Below are 17037 nucleotides of genomic sequence, written 5' to 3' on the forward strand. Positions count from 1 at the left end.
GCCATGTTCTGTTATAATCACCACCTGGCACAGCCAGAAGAGGACTGGCCACCCCTCATAGCCTGGTTCCTCTCTAGGTTTCTTCCTAGGTTCTGGCCTTTCTAGGGAGTTTTTCCTAGCCACTGTGCTTCTACACCTGCATTGCTTGCTGTTTTGGGTTTTAGGCTGGGTTTCTGTACAGCACTTTGAGATATCAGCTGATGTAAGAAGGGCTTTTATAAATACATTTGATTTTATACACATTTGCTAACATTTACACACACACACACACACACACACACACACACACACACACACACACACACACACACACACACACGTGTACCTCCACTACTCCGGGTGAGATGACAGAGAGGATGAGGAAGAGCCAGATATAGGCGAAGATACTCCAGAAGGCTGTGATGAAGAACACACGCAGGTGTTTGATCTTCCTGGTCTCTCCTTCAGGGATGACCCACACACAGATGGCGATGATCACAAACATGTTGAAGGCGGCGCTGCCCACAATGGTGCCAGGGCCCAGCTCACCCGCCTCAAACCCATGCCCACACACCTAACACCGGGAGGCAGAGAGAAAGACTTTTAGAGAACTTTTAGTGCAGTATAAATCAAAAAGGCCATGTACAAATTGTACGTAAATGTTATATTGGTAAGATTTGACAATAACTTTAAAGTGGATATCCATTTCATTGTGTCATTTTCAGCCTCATTCCAGTATAATACACTGCTACTGATATGATGTCGCTGGGGGGGGGTTTATGATGTGACACCCATTTATGAGTTGTGGTCGGGGGAGTCTTTATGATGTGACACCCACCTCTATGACAGACAGCAGGATCTCTGGCGCGGAGGAGCCTAGAGCCATCAGAGTCAGGTTGGACACAGTCTCGTTCCAGATACGTACAGTAGCCACAGACGTCTCACCGGTTGGCATGGTGATGGTCACCTCCTTCTCCTATAGGACAGACAGAGAGGGGTCACACACAGGTCATCACTCTATTCCCCCCATAACATTCCAGTATCTCACCACCAGACTCATACATATCTTCATCTCATTTAGCTAGTTACTGTAAAAAAAAAAACTGCTCATAGGCCTGAGATGGTGAGTAGTGGGAACCTACAGATTTCCTTCTTCACATATATGCATGACGGATGGTATTTACGGTATCCTACCATGAAGGAAAGGGGGCAATCTGTTATTCTAATCTAGTGAATGGAGGAGTGATGGATGACGGGCTATGGAGACTTAAGTTTTATTAGTTGTATGCATGGGATACACATGGTGTACACTGTCCTACGAAATGCTGACCTGCAGGTTCCTTTATATTTACAGTGACCTTGAGATGTAGGGTTGGTTCAATTTTCTGCAGTGGGCTAAATCAGGGTCACGGAGTGTTTATTGGTAGTCTTAAACAAATCTACTTTGAAACAAATGTATACACCTCACAAACATGGTTATGGGCTTAAAAAAGAAGACCCCTGTACCATGTCAGATATAGAGTTGAAATGTATTACTGAGAGGGCTTGTGCTCCTTGCCAGAGAGAGCCAGGCCTGTGCTCCTTGCCAGAGAGAGCCAGGCCTGTGCTCCTTGCCAGAGAGAGCCAGGCCTGTGCTCCTTGCCAGAGAGAGCCAGGCCTGTGCTCCTTGCCAGAGAGAGCCAGGCCTGTGCTCCTTGCCGCCAGCATAAGATCCAGACAATCTCATAGTGTGCTTAGGCTTGTATAACCTCAGGACATACACTGGAAAATCCTCCCTGTTATAATACACTACACTCCAATTAGGCCGCTGGGGTGGTCTGAATCCTTCATAATGGATGCACTTCTGGTAATTACTATCCTAGTAGATGCTTGCATTATGAACTTATGAAAACAATTGTGTGTAATTTGCTGGGTCAGAGAGAAAATTGTAAAAGGGAGAAATCTATGCTATTCCAATCATGAACAATGATGTTGAACGCATGGTTGGCTATAAAGAGAACAATATTACAAAACAGATACAGTTGAAGTCGTAAGTTTACATACACCTTAGCCAAATGCATTTAAACTCTGTTGTTCACAATTCCTGACATTTAATCCTAGCAAAAATTCCCTGTCTTAGGTTAGTTAGGATCACCACTTTATTTTGAGAATGTGAAATGTCAGAATAATAGTAGAGAGGATGATTTATTTCAGCTTTGATTTCTTTCATCACATTCCCAGTGGATCAGAAGTTTACATACACTCAATTAGTATTTGGTAGCATTGCCTTTAAATTGTTGAACTTGGGTCAAACGTTTCGGGTAGTCTTCCACAAGCTTCCCACAATAAGTTGGGTGAATTTTGGCCCATTCCTTCTGACAGAGCTGGTGTAGCTGAGTCAGGTTTGTAGGCCTCCTTGCTCGCAAACGCTTTTTCAGTTCTGCCCACAAATTTTCTATAGGATTGAGGTCAGGGCTTTGTGATGGCCACTCCAATACCTCGACTTTGTTGTCCTTAAGCCATTTTGCCACAACTTTGGAAGTATGCTCGGGGTCATTGTCCATTTGGAAGGTTGAAAAAGTTGAAAAACGAGTTTTAATGACTCCAACCTAAGTGTAGGTAAACTTCCGACTTCAACTGTAACTAGTAAATTCACAATGGTGTTCGATGGCCCAACAATGAACTGAAATGGATTAATGACTTATGAAAAAATCATAAACAGCCCCGGTTAATTGATTATTGAATCGATTCCAGGGCTAGAATCTATTTCAGTTTGTTGAAAACACGTCTTTTTGTGGGCCTAGAAAAACATGCCCAGAACATAAAATAACTCTATTAACCAGTTCCCATGTTTTTCAAATAATGGTTCTGCTGCGGAACTGTATCACTTTCATTCCTGGTTCTGTTTCTTGAAAATGTTCGTTATTTTCCGGTTGTCGGTTCTGTTCTCTGAATCCGGTTCCAACCCAAGGGTAGAATCTATTTCAGTTTATTGAGTCAGCAGAGAAATATTGAAATATTGGAATTCCATATGGCCCCAAAGTCAGTCACTCCAAGAATGTGAAAACCCAAACATAGAAATAACACGTTCGTTTGGGCTGTCTGTGGTAACACCGAGAAGCAAGGCGGCATTCCTGGAGAAAGAAACTGTCATGTCTATCACCCCTGCGGAGGCGAGTTTTACAATGCCTTTATTATAGAGTGTTACGATGTTCACTGTGTTTGAGTGACAGTTAATGTAGTCTAGGGAGAGGTCTGAGAGGAGAGCCAACCACTGGGTCTAAGAGTGGGAGAGCTCTCTCTGTAAAAATAGCATCTCTTCATTCTATTTCTATGTCATTTTCATTATGTAGTGAATGAGACGACATCCCTAGTACAATGCTTTAACAACTCTATCATATGGGTCAATCTGTCACACAGTACCAACCTGTGAGGTTATGACCTCGATAGAGGCCATGAAGCGGTCTGCGATGATGGACACTCCCAGGAACATGTACATGAGACAGGTGAAGTAGACCACTGCCCTGGCCACCTGGTCGCCCAGCCCGGGGCTCAGGGGCTTCCACACGGGCAGCAGGGTGCCCGGCCTGCACACCACCGGCTGCGAGCACTTTGAACTGCCGCCCAGCCCCGTACTGCTGTTGCTCCAGAACTCCGGAGACATGGAGGGATAGGACATGGTGGAGATGGAGCGGTTCTCTTCCTCTCCTCCTCCTCGTAGAGACTCCAGGACGCAGGGCGAAGGAAGGGGGAGGAGGAGGAAGAGGAGGAAGGGGACAGAGGCAGTGAGAGAGGTGGAGAGGAGTGCCATGGCGGAGAATGCCGGGGGAAGAGATGGATGAGGCAGACGAAGAGAGAGACGGGGAGAAGATGCCGGGCGTGGCTGGGAGGGGTAGGACTAGCTCACCTAGGAGGAGAGAGAGATGGATAGAACAGTAGAGAGAAGAGAGAGAGAAGAGAACAATACTTGATTAGATGTTGGGTGGAGCCAGCAGCAAACATACACCAGCCTTTCATTGGCCTGTATGGAGAATGAGATAAATAAACCATCTCCCTCAAAATATATATTTTTAGCTAAATAAAAATGTTCCACATTTGATAACTGAATCATGAGCTATTATTGCGGTTTACATAGAACAAATTATTTTTAACCATCGTCCTTGTTTCCATTTGCCGTTGAAGGTTTCCAACTGCAATATGAGAACAAAAATGTCAACATGCAATTGAATAGTAAATGTTAACGTCATGCCCTTGAATCAAGAATATAAACCTTTCACGGCTATTCAACTTGGAGGAGCCACATTGGCTTACATGCTCTCTGCTTCCTATTGACAGGAGAGAGAGAGGGAGAGAGAGAGACAGAGTGAGATGGAGAGAGAGAGACAGAGACAGAGTCAGATGGAGAGAGAGAGTGAGATGGAGAGAGAGAGAGACAGACAGAGTGAGATAGAGAGAGAGAGAGACAGAGAGTGAGATGGAGGGAGAGACTGACAGAGAAAGATGGGGGGAGCTGTCTGAATAGAACACATGGCTCTGAATAGGCTCATTAAAGCCCAAAGCGGAGGGAGAATGTTGGCTCTGGAGAGAGAGAGAGAGAGAGAAGGCTGGGGTTTGGATGGGAGAGATAGTTCATGGTGGTTTCTGTGATGCCACTGACAGCGCTGTTCCAACTGGCTTCGTGACAATGTACCAGGCTCTCCACAAAGACCTGTTCCCTCGGTCGAGAACACAATGACCCTGAGAGCCCGAACACTGAGCAGCAAGACACTCAGAAACTCTAACACACTCTCTCTCACTGTAAAAGTGGGTCAGAGTCCATGGCTGACTGGCAGTGTGTTTTTGAAGCAGTATGTACAGAAAGTTAGTTGGTTTGCTTGTTTACTCTACCAGGTTGAGTCCCAAATGGCATCCTATTTCTTATATTAGTGCACTACTTTTGATCAGGGCCCTTAGGGAATAGGGTGCTATTTCATTTGGGATAAAGGCCTAGTGAGTATAATTGTTGAACAGATACAACTTTAGGCCTGTACACACACTCACGTATCCAGTTTGTGAGGGTATTTATGTGTATACAGTACCTGTTATTCAACCATACAGTACATTGTATCTGTATTGTGTTCCTGCTCTCTGGGTTTGATGGTGGATACATACAGTGTGTGTAGTTTCTGGGTGCAGTGTGTGAGCACCATCTGTAAGGGAGAATGTGTAGAGCAGAGAGCTAGTTAAGCAGATTACAGGCACAATGTGAGACCTACTGAGGGTAGCCTGGGGTGTAGACGTCTGTTCACACACACGCACGCACACACGACCTCTCTCTCCATCTTTCTCTCGCTCTCGTTATCTCTCTCTCACACTCTCTTTCTCTCTATCGCCTTCTTTATCTTTGTCTCTCACGTTGTCAGTCCAGCTTTAACATTATAGAGCAGCTGAAGGCCCTTCAAAGCATATCCATCTCAATACACTTGTCGAGATACAGTATTATTCACCAGGCACCAGGCAACAATGAGTAGGATTGAGTATCCCTATGTCAAGAATGATATATTGAGAGGCTACCCACAAAACCATAATCTGATGCTTTTGCAATAGGAATACCTCAGGTTATATGCAACGCATTGCTGCTACTGCAGAGTTTCAGGTTAGACTCAGTCTGGGCTTCCATGTAATTGGTCTTAATTAACAACAATATAAGATATTTCCCATACGTGCGTGCGTACACATACACACTCACTTAAACACACACACACTCGCACGCACACACACACAATTTTGGCCCAAACACACACACACCTCCAGTGTGCAGTTGTGTTCTGTCTCTGTCCTCTCAGACTGACAGTCCAGTCTGGCTCTGTGTGTTTGCTTAGAGATGACTGTCTAATGATGGAGGGCCGATGTAGTTCCATCTCCATACTGCACTCTACCAGACTGCACCTCCAGCACCACACCTGAATACCAAGCAGGAGAATAGAGAGGACACTGGGGGAAGAAGTGTTGGCTGGCTGCTTACACTGGGCCTGCACTGTTCAGAGAGCAGCACTCTTAATGTCTCTCAAATGGCACCCTATTTCATATAAAGTCCATTACTTTTGACCAGGGCCCATAGGGCTCTGGTGAAAAGAAGTGCACTATATAGGGAATATGCTGCCATTTGGGATGCATCCTCTATTTCAAATGTATAGTGTTTGTGTTGTGTTCCTCTGTGACCTGTTAACCAGAGCCATTCCGAGACTGGGGGACGAGATGGAGGGATGCTGCAGGACAAAAAGAGAAACAAGGAATCTGAAGAGATGTTAAAATGGGATATGTGATGAAGAGGATGGGGGAGGTGTCCATGACAGGAGGGTTGCTGATACTCAGCATGATGGACAAGGAGAAGGGTAAAATTAATGTAGAGAGAGTGAACTAGGAGAGAGAGAGACAGAAGAGCAGAGCGAGAGAGGACAAGAAAGAGGATGAGAGGAAGGGAGTGAGAAAACCATAGAGAGAGAGATGAGAGAGAAAGAAAGAGTAAAAATGAAAGAGAGTGGGGTAGTCCTGCCATGATGAGTGTGTTAATAGATATTCTCAGCACGGCCAGAGTGTTTCCATGGCGACCTGGTGAACATTTGGGAGAGTGATCTATCACAGATGGAACGGGAGAGAGAAGAAGAGAGGAAGGAGAGAGAAGAAGAAGAGAGGAAGGAGAGAGAGAAGAAGAAGAAGAGAGGAAGGAGAGAGAGAAGAAGAAGAAGAGAGGAAGGAGAGTAAGAAGAAGAAGAAGAGAGGAAGGAGAGAGAGAAGAAAAAGAAGAGAGGAAGGAGAGTGAGAAGAAGAAGAGAGGAGGAAACAGAGAGCCTAGGAGGACTCTTTGTCACAAGCATACTGCCTTCCATGGACGTGCCCACTGGTGTCCTGTGGGGCTGGGTATTGTGGGGAAGGGCTCTCCAAGCAGCCTGGTTGGCTAGGCTGGGACTGGTGGCGACTGGGGGCCTGGGGTATGTATAGCTGCCTCAGCAAAACTGTTGAACCGCACTCACATACCACAGCTAAATCACAATGACCACAGGCTGACCGTAGCCATACACACACACATGAACGCACACACACACACGCACGGACGCACAAAGGACATTGACAATGAACATTGAATCCAGATGTAGCCAGGTGGTAAAAGCACATAGCTGTATTCATTTATATCCACTTAATAGCACTGTCCCTTTAAGAGAGCTGTAAATAATGTGAGCAAGCGGTTATGGGATTGCGCCTCCACAATATGTAAGAGTGAGAGCAAGCAATTACACTGGAGAGCTGTTGTAATCCATCACAGGGAGGAGACTGGAGAGCTGTTGTAATCCATCACAGGGAGGAGACCCTCGCTAGAAGCCTGTGTTTTAGAATAAGGAAGTGGATGGCTGCAAACGTTCTACTTTTAAACTCGGACAAAACAGAGATGTGTCACAGTATCCACCGAGGATGGCGCCCCTCCTCGGTCGGGCAGCGCTCGGCGGTCGTCGTCGCCGGTCTACTAGCTGCCACCGATCTATGTTTCTGTGTTCCTTGGTTTTTGTCTGATCTAGCCCGCACCTGTCTCTTGTCTGTCATTAGTGGGGAGGTATTTAGTTTGTTTCTTTGGGTTCGTCTTTGTGCGGGATTGTTTGTTTGTCAGCGGGCAGGTCTGTGTGCGTTCTATGCTTTTTGCACATTTTTCCCCAGCGGATTCTCGCTGGATGAATATTGCATTTGCCGGGCTGCGCCCCGTGCGTATCTTTTGTTTTCTCGGGGTTTACTGTGTTCCCGTGTGGTCTTTGGGCGCACCCTATGCCCTTTGTTACACCGAGTCGTTTTTTTCTGTGAAATAAATACATCATTCTACGACACTACTGGACTACGTCTCCTGTGTTTGACTCTGCCCTTTCCATCCTGCCTTAAGGAACCGTGACAGAATCCCGCACCAAGAAAAATTATGGAGTCAGCAGGGGCGGAAGCACCATCAGTGGCAGAACAGGTGTCACAGCACGCCGACCTCCTCCACCGCCTGGGCTCGGCGATGGACCAAGTGCTGGCCAGATTGGAGAACTGGGAGAGAGGGGCCTCACCCACCGGACCAGCTCCGGTTCCTCAGCCGGCGCCCCTACCAACCCCCCCTGAAGCAGGTGCGAGCGGCATCCGGATTGCGCCACCGAGGGAGTTTGACGGGACAGCTGCGGGATGTAAGGGGTTTTTGCTACAGGTTGAACTCTACCTGGCGACCGTTCGCCCCTCTCCCTCCGACGAAGAAAAGGTGAGCGTCCTCGTCTCCTGTCTTACGGGTAGAGCCCTGGAATGGGCCAATGCGGTTTGGGATGGCCCAGACTCGGCTCGGGGTGACTACCCGGAGTTCACCCGCCACTTCCGGGCGGTATTCGATCATCCCCCGGAGGGCAAGGCAGCGGGTGAGCGGTTGTTTCACTTAAGACAGGGGACAAGGAGCGCTCAGGACTTCGCCCTGGAGTTCAGGACTCTCGCCGCGGGGTCGGGGTGGAATGAGCGGGCCCTGATGGATCATTATCACTGCAGAGGATGTCCGCCGGAAGCTGGCCTGCAGGGACCACGCCATCACACTGGACCAGCTGGTGGATTTATCCATCAGACTGGACAACCTGCTGGCTGCCCGGGGACGTTCCAGTCGGGGCCTGTTCGTTCCACCTCCCAGCCCTCCTGCTCCACAGCCCATGGAGATAGGAGGAGCTGCGTCGAGGAGGACCGGGGGGGGGGCCTCTCCTGCACCCACTGCGGGCGCAGAGGACACACTGCGGACCGGTGCTGGAGGAGTCCCCCCGGGAGTTCGGATGGCAGGCAGAGCACTACATCGACCCCCCAGGTGAGTCAGCACCAGCCACACCCAGAGCCCCCTGTCGACCACCTGTACACTTCAGTTTGTTTTCCCAATTTTTCCCCTCACTTCCAGTATAAGGCACTAGTCGATTCAGGTGCAGCTGGGAGTTTTATGGACCGTGGGGTCGCTAAGAGGTTAGGGATTCCCCTGGTTCAGCTGGACCACCCCTTCCCTGTGCACGCCTTAGACAGTCGACCACTAGGGTCCGGCCAAGTGGGGGAGGCTACTGTACCACTGGTTATGGCGACGTGGGGGGGTCATGTGGAACGTATCAGCCTCTTCCTCATTGACTCCCCGGCGTTTCCAGTGGTACTGGGTATCCCCTGGCTAGCCACTCACAACCCTCAGATTTCGTAGAGGCAGAGGGCTCTTAAGGGCTGGTCGAGGGAGTGCTCAAGTAGGTGTATAGGAGTTTCCATCGGTGCAACCACGGTGGAGAGTCCAGACCAAGTCTCTACCGTGCACATCCCCTCTGAATATGCCGATTTGGCTATCGCCTTCAGTAAGACGAAGGCGACCCAATTACCACCCCATCGACAGGGGGATTGTGCGATAAACCTCCAGGCTGATGCGGTCCTTCCTAAAAGTCACGTGTATCCTCTGTCTCAGGAGGAGACAGTGGCTATGGAAACGTATGTCGCTGAGTCCTTGAGACAGGGATACATTCGGCCATCTAAATCCCCTGTCTCCTCGAGCTTCTTTTTTGTGAAGAAGAAGGAGGGAGGTCTGTGCCCGTGCATTGACTATAGAGGTCTAAATTCGATCACAGTGGGGTTCAGTTACCCGCTACCGCTCATTGCTACCCGCTACCGCTCATTGCTACGGCGGTGGAGTCATTTCACGGGGCGCGCTTCTTCACCAAACTACATCTCAGGAGCGCGTATAACCTGGTGCGTATCCGAGGGGGAGACGAGTGGAAAACCGCATTTAGTACCACATCTGGCCATTATGAGTACCTCGTCATGCCGTATGGGTTAAAAAATGCTCCCGCTGTCTTCCAATCCTTTGTAGACGAGGTTCTCAGAGACATGCTCGGACAGGGTGTGGTGATGTGCATCGATGACATTCTGATCTACTCCGCCACACGCGCCGCGCATGTGGCTCTGGTGCACAAAGTGCTTGGGCGGCTGCTTGAGCATAACCTATATGTCAAGGCTGAGAAATGTGAGTTTTCCAAACGAGCAGTCTCTTTCCTGGGATATCGCATTTCCACCACAGGCGTGGTGATGGAATGTGACCGCGTTACGGCTGTGCGTAATTGGCCGACCCCTACCACGGTGAAAGAAGTGCAGCGGTTCTTGGGGTTCGCCAATTATTACCGGAGGTTTATCCGGGGTTTTGGTCAGGTGGCAGCTCCCATTACCTCACTGATGAAGGGGGGTCCGGTGTGACTGCGGTGGTCGGCAGAGGCGGACAGGGCCTTCCGTCGTCTGAAGGTTCTGTTTACCGACGCTCCAGTGCTGGCACATCCGGATCCCTCTTTGGCATTCATAGTAGAGGTGGACGCGTCCGAGGCTGGGGTCGGAGCAGTGCTGTCGCAGCGCTCGGGCGCTTCTCCAAACCTCCGCCCCTGTGCATTCTTTTCTAAGAAGCTGAGTCCGGCGGAGCGCAACTATGACGTGGGGGACAGGGAGTTGTTAGCCGTGGTCAAGGCTTTGACAGTGTGGAGACATTGGCTTGAGGGGGCACGTCACCCTTTTCTCATCTGGACCGACCACCGTAACCTGGAGTACATCCGAGCAGTGAGGAGACTCAATCCTCGTCAGGCCAGGTGGGCCATGTTCTTTACGAGGTTCCAATTCACCCTTTCCTACATTCCGGGTTCTCGGAACCGGAAGGCCGACGCACTGTCGCGTCTCTACGACACCGAGGAGCGGACCATCGATCCAACTCCCATACTCCCGGCGTCCTGTCTAGTGGCACCGGTGGTATGGGAGGTGGATGCAGACATCGAGCGGGCGGTTCAGTCGGAACCCACTCCCCCTCAATGTCCCGCGGGTCTGAAGTTCGTTCCGCTTGGTGTTCGCGATCGCCTGATCCGATGGGCTCACACTCTACCCTCCTCGGGTCATCCTGGAGTGGAACGGACAGTGCGAGGCCTGAAAGGAAAGTACTGGTGGCCCACCTTGGCTGAGGATGTAAGACACTATGTCTCTTCCTGTTCGGTGTGCGCCCAGTGCAAGGCTCCTAGGCACCTGCCTTGGGGGAAACTACAGCCCCTCCCCGTTCCACAGCGACCTTGGTCTCACCTCTCGGTGGATTTCCTTACGGATCTCCCGCCATCTCAGGGGAACACTACCATCCTGGTTGTTGTGGATCGGTTCTCGAAGTCCTGCCGTCTGCTCCCATTACCCGGTCTTCCTACGGCCCTACAGACCGCGGAGGCCCTATTCACCCATGTCTTCCGGCACTACGGGGTGCCCGAGGACATCGTATCTGATCGGGGTCCCCAGTTTACTTCCAGGGTGTGGAGGTCGTTTATGGAGAGGCTGGGGTCTCGGTCAGCCTGACCTCGGGTTTTCACCCCGAGAGTAATGGGCAGGTAGAGCGCATTAACCAAGATGCGGGCAGGTTTCTGCGGTCGTATTGCCAGGACCGGCCAGGGGAGTGGGCGAGGTTCGTGCCATAGGCCGAGATGGCCCAGAACTCTCAGCGCCACTCCTCTACTAACCTGTCACCTTTTCAGGTTGTGTTAGGTTACCAGCCGGTCCTGGTGCCCTGGCAGCAGAGCCAGACAGAGGCTCCTGCGGTGGAGGAATGGGTACAGCGCTCTCAGGAGACCTGGAGGGCTGTCCAGGAATGCCTGAGGCGAGCGATAGGTCGACAGAAGGAGAGCGCTGACTGCCACCGCAGTGAGGCTCCCGTTTATAATCCAGGGGACAGAGTCTGGCTCTCGACCCGGAACCTGCCCGTCCGCCTGTCCTGCCAGAAGCTGGGTCCGCGATTTGTGGGGCCATTCAAAGTCCTGAGGAGAATAAACAAGGTGTGTTATAGGTTGCAACTCCCTTCATACTACCGTATTAACCCCTCGTTTCATGTGTCTCTCCTCAGGCCGGTGGTAGCTGGTCCACTACAGGACGCTGAGGTGCGGGAGGTCCCTCCACCCCCCCTGGACATCGTGGGGGGGCCCCGGCGTACACAGTCCGGGCCATCCTGGACTCCCGATGTCGGGTGGGGGGCCTGCAGTACCTCGTGGACTGGGAGGGGTACGGCCCGGAGGAGAGGTGCTGGGTTCCGGTTCGGGACATTTGTGATCCAGCTATGCTACAGGAGTTTCATCGTCTCCGGCCGGACCGGCCGGCGCCTCGCCCTCCGGGTCGTCCCCGAGGCCGGCGTCGGCGCGCTGCGGGAGCCGCGCGTCAGGGGAGGGGTACTGTCACAGTATCCACCGAGGATGGCGCCCCTCCTCGGTCGGGCGGCGCTCGGCGGTCGTCGTCGCCGGTCTACTAGCTGCCACCGATCTATGTTTCTGTGTTCCTTGGTTTTTGTCTGATCTATCCCGCACCTGTCTCTTGTCTGTCATTAGTGGGGAGGTATTTAGTTTGTTTCTTTGGGTTCGTCTTTGTGCGGGATTGTTTGTTTGTCAGCGGGCAGGTCTGTGTGCGTTCTGTGCTTTTTGCACATTTTTCCCCAGCGGATTCTTGCTGGATGAATATTGCATTTGCCGGGCTGCGCCCCGTGCGTATTTTTTGTTTTCTCGGGGTTTACTGTGTTCCCGTGTGGTCTTTGGGCGCACCCTATGCCCTTTGTTACACCGAGTGGATTTTTTCGGTGAAATAAATACATCATTCTACGACACTACGTTTCCTGCGTTTGACTCTGCCCTTTCCGTCCTGCCTTAAGGAACCGTGACAAGATGCTTGTTCTAGGTCCCAAGAAACAAAGAGATCTTTTGTTGAATCTGACAATTAATCTTGATGGTTGTACAGTCGTCTCAAATAAAACTGTGAAGGACCTTGGCGTTACTCTGGACCCTGATCTCTCTTTTGAAGAACATATCAAGACTGTTTCAAGGACAGGTTTTTTCCATCTACGTAACATTGCAAAAATCAGAAACTTTCTGTCCAAAAATGATGCAGAAAAATGAATCCATGCTTTTGTTACTTCTAGGTTAGACTACTGCAATGTTCTACTTTCCGGCTACCTGGATAAAGCACTAAATAAACTTCAGTTAGTGCTAAATACGGCTGCTAGAATCCTGACTAGATGCTAGCCTCCCTACACTGGCTTCCTGTAAAGGCAAGGACTGATTTCAAGGTTTTACTGCTAACTTACAAAGCATTACATGGGCTTGCTCCTACCTATCTTTCCGATTTGGTCCTGCCGTACATACCTACACGTATGCTACAGTCACAAGACGCAGGCCTCCTAATTGTCCCTAGAATTTCTAAGCAAACAGCTGGAGGCAGGGCTTTCTACTATAGAGCTCCATTTCTATGGAATGGTCTGCCTACCCATGTGAGAGACGCAGACTCGGTCTCAACCTTTAAGTCTTTACTGAAGACTCATCTCTTCAGTAGGTCCTATGATTGAGTGTAGTCTGGCCTAGGAGTGTGAAGGTGAATGGAAAGGCTCTGGAGCAATGAACCGCCCTTGCTGTCTCTGCCTGGCCGGTTCCCCTCTCTCCACTGGGATTCTCTGCCTCTAATCCTATTACAGGGGCTGAGTCACTGGCTTACTGGTGTTCTTCCATCTTCCATGCCGTCCCTAGGAGGGGTGCGCCACTTGAGTGGGTTGAGTCACTGACGTGGTCTTCCTGTCTGGGTAGGCGCCCCCCCTTGGGTTGTGCCGTGGCGGAGACCTTTGTGGGCCATACTCGGCCTTGTCTCAGGATGGTAAGTTGGTGGTTGAAGATATCCCTCAAGTGGTGTGGGGGCTGTGCTTTGGCAAAGTGGGTGGGGTTATATCCTGCCTGTTTGGCCCTGTCTGGGGGTATCATCGGATGGGGCCACAGTGTCTCCTGACCCCTCCTGTCTCAGCCTCCAGTATTTATGCTGCAGTAGTTTATGTGTCGGGGGGCTAGGGTCAGTCTGTTATATCTGGAGTATTTCTCCTGTCTTATCCGGTGTCCTGTGTGAATTTAACTATGTTCTCTCTAATTCTCTCTTTCTTTCTTTCTCTCTCTCGGAGGACCTGAGCCCTAGGACCATGCCTCAGGACTACCTGGCATGATGACTCTTTGCTGTCCCCAGTCCACCTGCAGTGGACTGCTCAAGTGACTCTTTGCTGCTGCTCAAGTTTCAACTGTTCTGCCTGCGGCTATGGAACCCTGACCTGTTCACCATACATGCAACCTGTCCCAGACCTGCTGTTTTCAACTCTCTAGAGACAGCAGGAGCGGTATAGATACTCTCAATGATCGGCTATGAAAAGCCAACTGACATTTACTCTTGAGGTGCTGACTTGTTGCACCCTCGACAACTACTGTGATTATTATTATTTGACCATGCTGGTCATTTATGAACATTTGAACATCTTGGCCATCTTCTGTTATAATCTCCACCTGGCACAGCCAGAAGAGGACTGGCCACCCCTCATAGCCTGGTTCCTCTCTCGGTTTCTTCATAGGTTTTGGCCTTTCTAGGGAGTTTTTCCTAGCCACCGTGCTTCTACACCTGCATTACTTGCTGTTTGGGGTTTTAGGCTGGGTTTCTGTACAGCACTTTGAGATATCAGCTGATGTAAGAAGGGCTATATAAATACATTTGATTTGGAGAGCTGTTGTAATCCATCACAGGGAGGAGACTGGAGAGCTGTTGTAATCCATTGTGGGGAGGGAGGAGACTGGAGAGCTGTTGTAATCCATCATGGGGAGGGAGGAGACTGGAGAGCTGTTGTAATCCATCGTGGGGAGGGAGGAGACTGGAGAGCTGTTGTAATCCATCGTGGGGAGGGAGGAGACTGAAGAGCTGTTGTAATCCATCGTGGGGAGGGAGGAGACTGGAGAGCTGTTGTAATCCATCGTGGGGAGGGAGGAGACTGGAGAGGAAAGATGGAGGAAGTGGATGAACAGTTGGAATCAAGCAGCGCGTCGAGCAAAGTTGGTGAAGACGAATGTTCTGAACGGGACTACAGTCGTATACAAAACTGGAACAAAAAGGAAATAGTCTAAAATTGGAGTGCAGGATACGTGTATGAATGATAGTGAATCGCTTCTGGTTGGGATCCGTTTGTTAAGGATGCATATGTGGGAGAACCATTTGAGGTGTCGAAAATGGTAAAGTATGAGCTGGGAAAAGTGGAGTCTGTCAGAGTGACCAGGAGTGGTCTTATTTTGATTCATTGTATTTCTGAAGACCAGAGGAAGATAGCAGAATCCGGACAACAGAAGTTTTGAACTTCGGAGTAGAGCACCAGTCAAAGGAGTCATCTCAGGGGTGACGATGGATGTTCAGGTTGAATCACTGAAGAGAATTCCTGGTGTGATTGGTGGCCGGCGTCTGACCCGCTGGGTGAATGGAGAAAAATAATAAAGTTTGTCGGTCCTGTTGTTTTTTGATGAAGAGCAAATACCTACGCATGTGAAGCTTGGTTAAGGTACGCTGTAGGAGCTTTCGTAAACAAACCACTGCAGTGTAAGAATTGTAAAGGATTTGGTCATGTTTCAAGTGTGTGCAGATGGACAGAGTATACTGAAGAACGGTGTGTTGAAGGTGTTGCAATTGTTTCATGATCCTGAGTTCCTGGAGTGCCCTGTAAGGGTGAAGGAGACTGAGGTAGCAAATGTTAGAGCGGTCAATCGAATCTCCTATGCGGAAGCGATTAAAATAATTGAGAAAACAAGTGATGCTAGTGAAGATATGGTAGTGGATACACCACAGCCTGTAGTAAATGTTTTCTGCCAGGCAAAATATACCCTGTGTGTTAAAAAGGTGGATTTTGTGGTGTTCAATGCCACAGTTATTAACTGTACGGCACAAGTCTCAAAGACGTCTAAGAAACTGGACATTATTGTGGCTGCGGCTGAAAAGGTTTTGACTTGTAAGGGGTACTGGCGCCGGAAGACCTGCCCTCCCAGGTTCTCCTTTAGCCTGTGTAGGATTCAGATCTGTTTTAATACATTTTTTTACATAAAAGTTTTTGATTTAGTTTATGTTTGGTTCTAACTAAACAGAGTAAAAACTTGCGGACTACTAGAAAAGCTCAAACCAAATTTATTCACCCACTGGGTCACACAGCTGCATAAGACAAAAACATATTTACACAAGCACATCTATTTATAACTTTCTCCTATGCTGTGTCTCCCCCTTACACATCTGGACAGCCAATACATACAGCGAGGGAAAAAAGTATTTGATCCCCTGCTGATTTTGTACGTTTGCCCACTGACAAAGAAATGATCAGTCTATAATTTTAATGGTAGGTTTATTTGAACAGTGAGAGACAAAAAGAAAATCCAGAAAAACGCATGTCAAAAATGTAATACATTGATTAGCATTTTAATGAGGGAAATAAGTATTTGACCCCCTCTCAATCAGAAAGATTTCTGGTTCCCAGGTGTCTTTTATACAGGTAACGAGCTGAGATTAGGAGCACACTCTTAAAGGGAGTGCTCCTAATCTCAGCGTGTTACCTGTATAAAAAGACACCTGTCCACAGAAGCAATCAATCAATCAGATTCCAAACTCTCCACCATGGCCAAGACCAAAGAGCTCTCCAAGGATGTCAGGGACAAGATTGTAGACCTACACAAGGCTGGAATGGGCTACAAGACCATCGCCAAGCAGCTTGGTGAGAAGGTGACAACAGTTGGTGCGATTATTTGCAAATGGAAGAAACACAAAAGAACTGTCAATCTCCCTCGGCCTGGGGCTCTATGCAAGAGCTCACCTTGTGGAGTTGCAATGATCATGAGAACGGTGAGGAATCGGCCCAGAACTACACGGGAGGATCTTGTCAATGATCTCAAGGCAGCTGGGACCATAGTCACCAAGAAAACAATTGGTAACACACTACGCAGTGAAGGACTGAAATCCTGCAGCGCCCGCAAGGTCCCCCTGCTCAAGAAAGCACATATACATGCCCGTCTGAAGTTTGCCAATGAACATCTGAATGATTCAGAGGACAACTGGGTGAACGTGTTGTGGTCAGATGAGACCAAAATGGAGCTCTTTGGCATCAACTCAACTCGCCGTGTTTGGAGGAGGAGGAATGCTGCCTATGACCCCAAGAATACCATCCCCACTGTCAAACATGGAGGTGGAAACATTATGCTTTGGGGGTGATTT

General features: G+C 49.4%; 1 protein-coding gene across 2 annotated transcripts in view; it reads right to left on the reverse strand.

The window, feature by feature from the left end:
* LOC106612604 (sodium/calcium exchanger 2) overlaps positions 1-17037 on the reverse strand; it is a 115755-nt gene that overhangs the window by 33058 nt on the left and 65660 nt on the right. For both annotated transcript variants that reach the window (XM_014213918.2, XM_045724439.1), the window contains exons 2-4: positions 3386-3865; positions 818-955; positions 326-553 (exon numbers count right to left, since the gene is read on the reverse strand). In XM_014213918.2, coding sequence (XP_014069393.1) covers positions 326-553; positions 818-955; positions 3386-3769 — 750 coding nt within the window. In that variant the 5' untranslated portion in view covers positions 3770-3865. The remainder of the gene's footprint in view (positions 1-325; positions 554-817; positions 956-3385; positions 3866-17037) is intronic.

Source organism: Salmo salar, chromosome ssa09 (assembly GCF_905237065.1).
Source record: "Salmo salar chromosome ssa09, Ssal_v3.1, whole genome shotgun sequence".
In the NCBI taxonomy this organism is placed as follows: domain Eukaryota; kingdom Metazoa; phylum Chordata; class Actinopteri; order Salmoniformes; family Salmonidae; genus Salmo; species Salmo salar.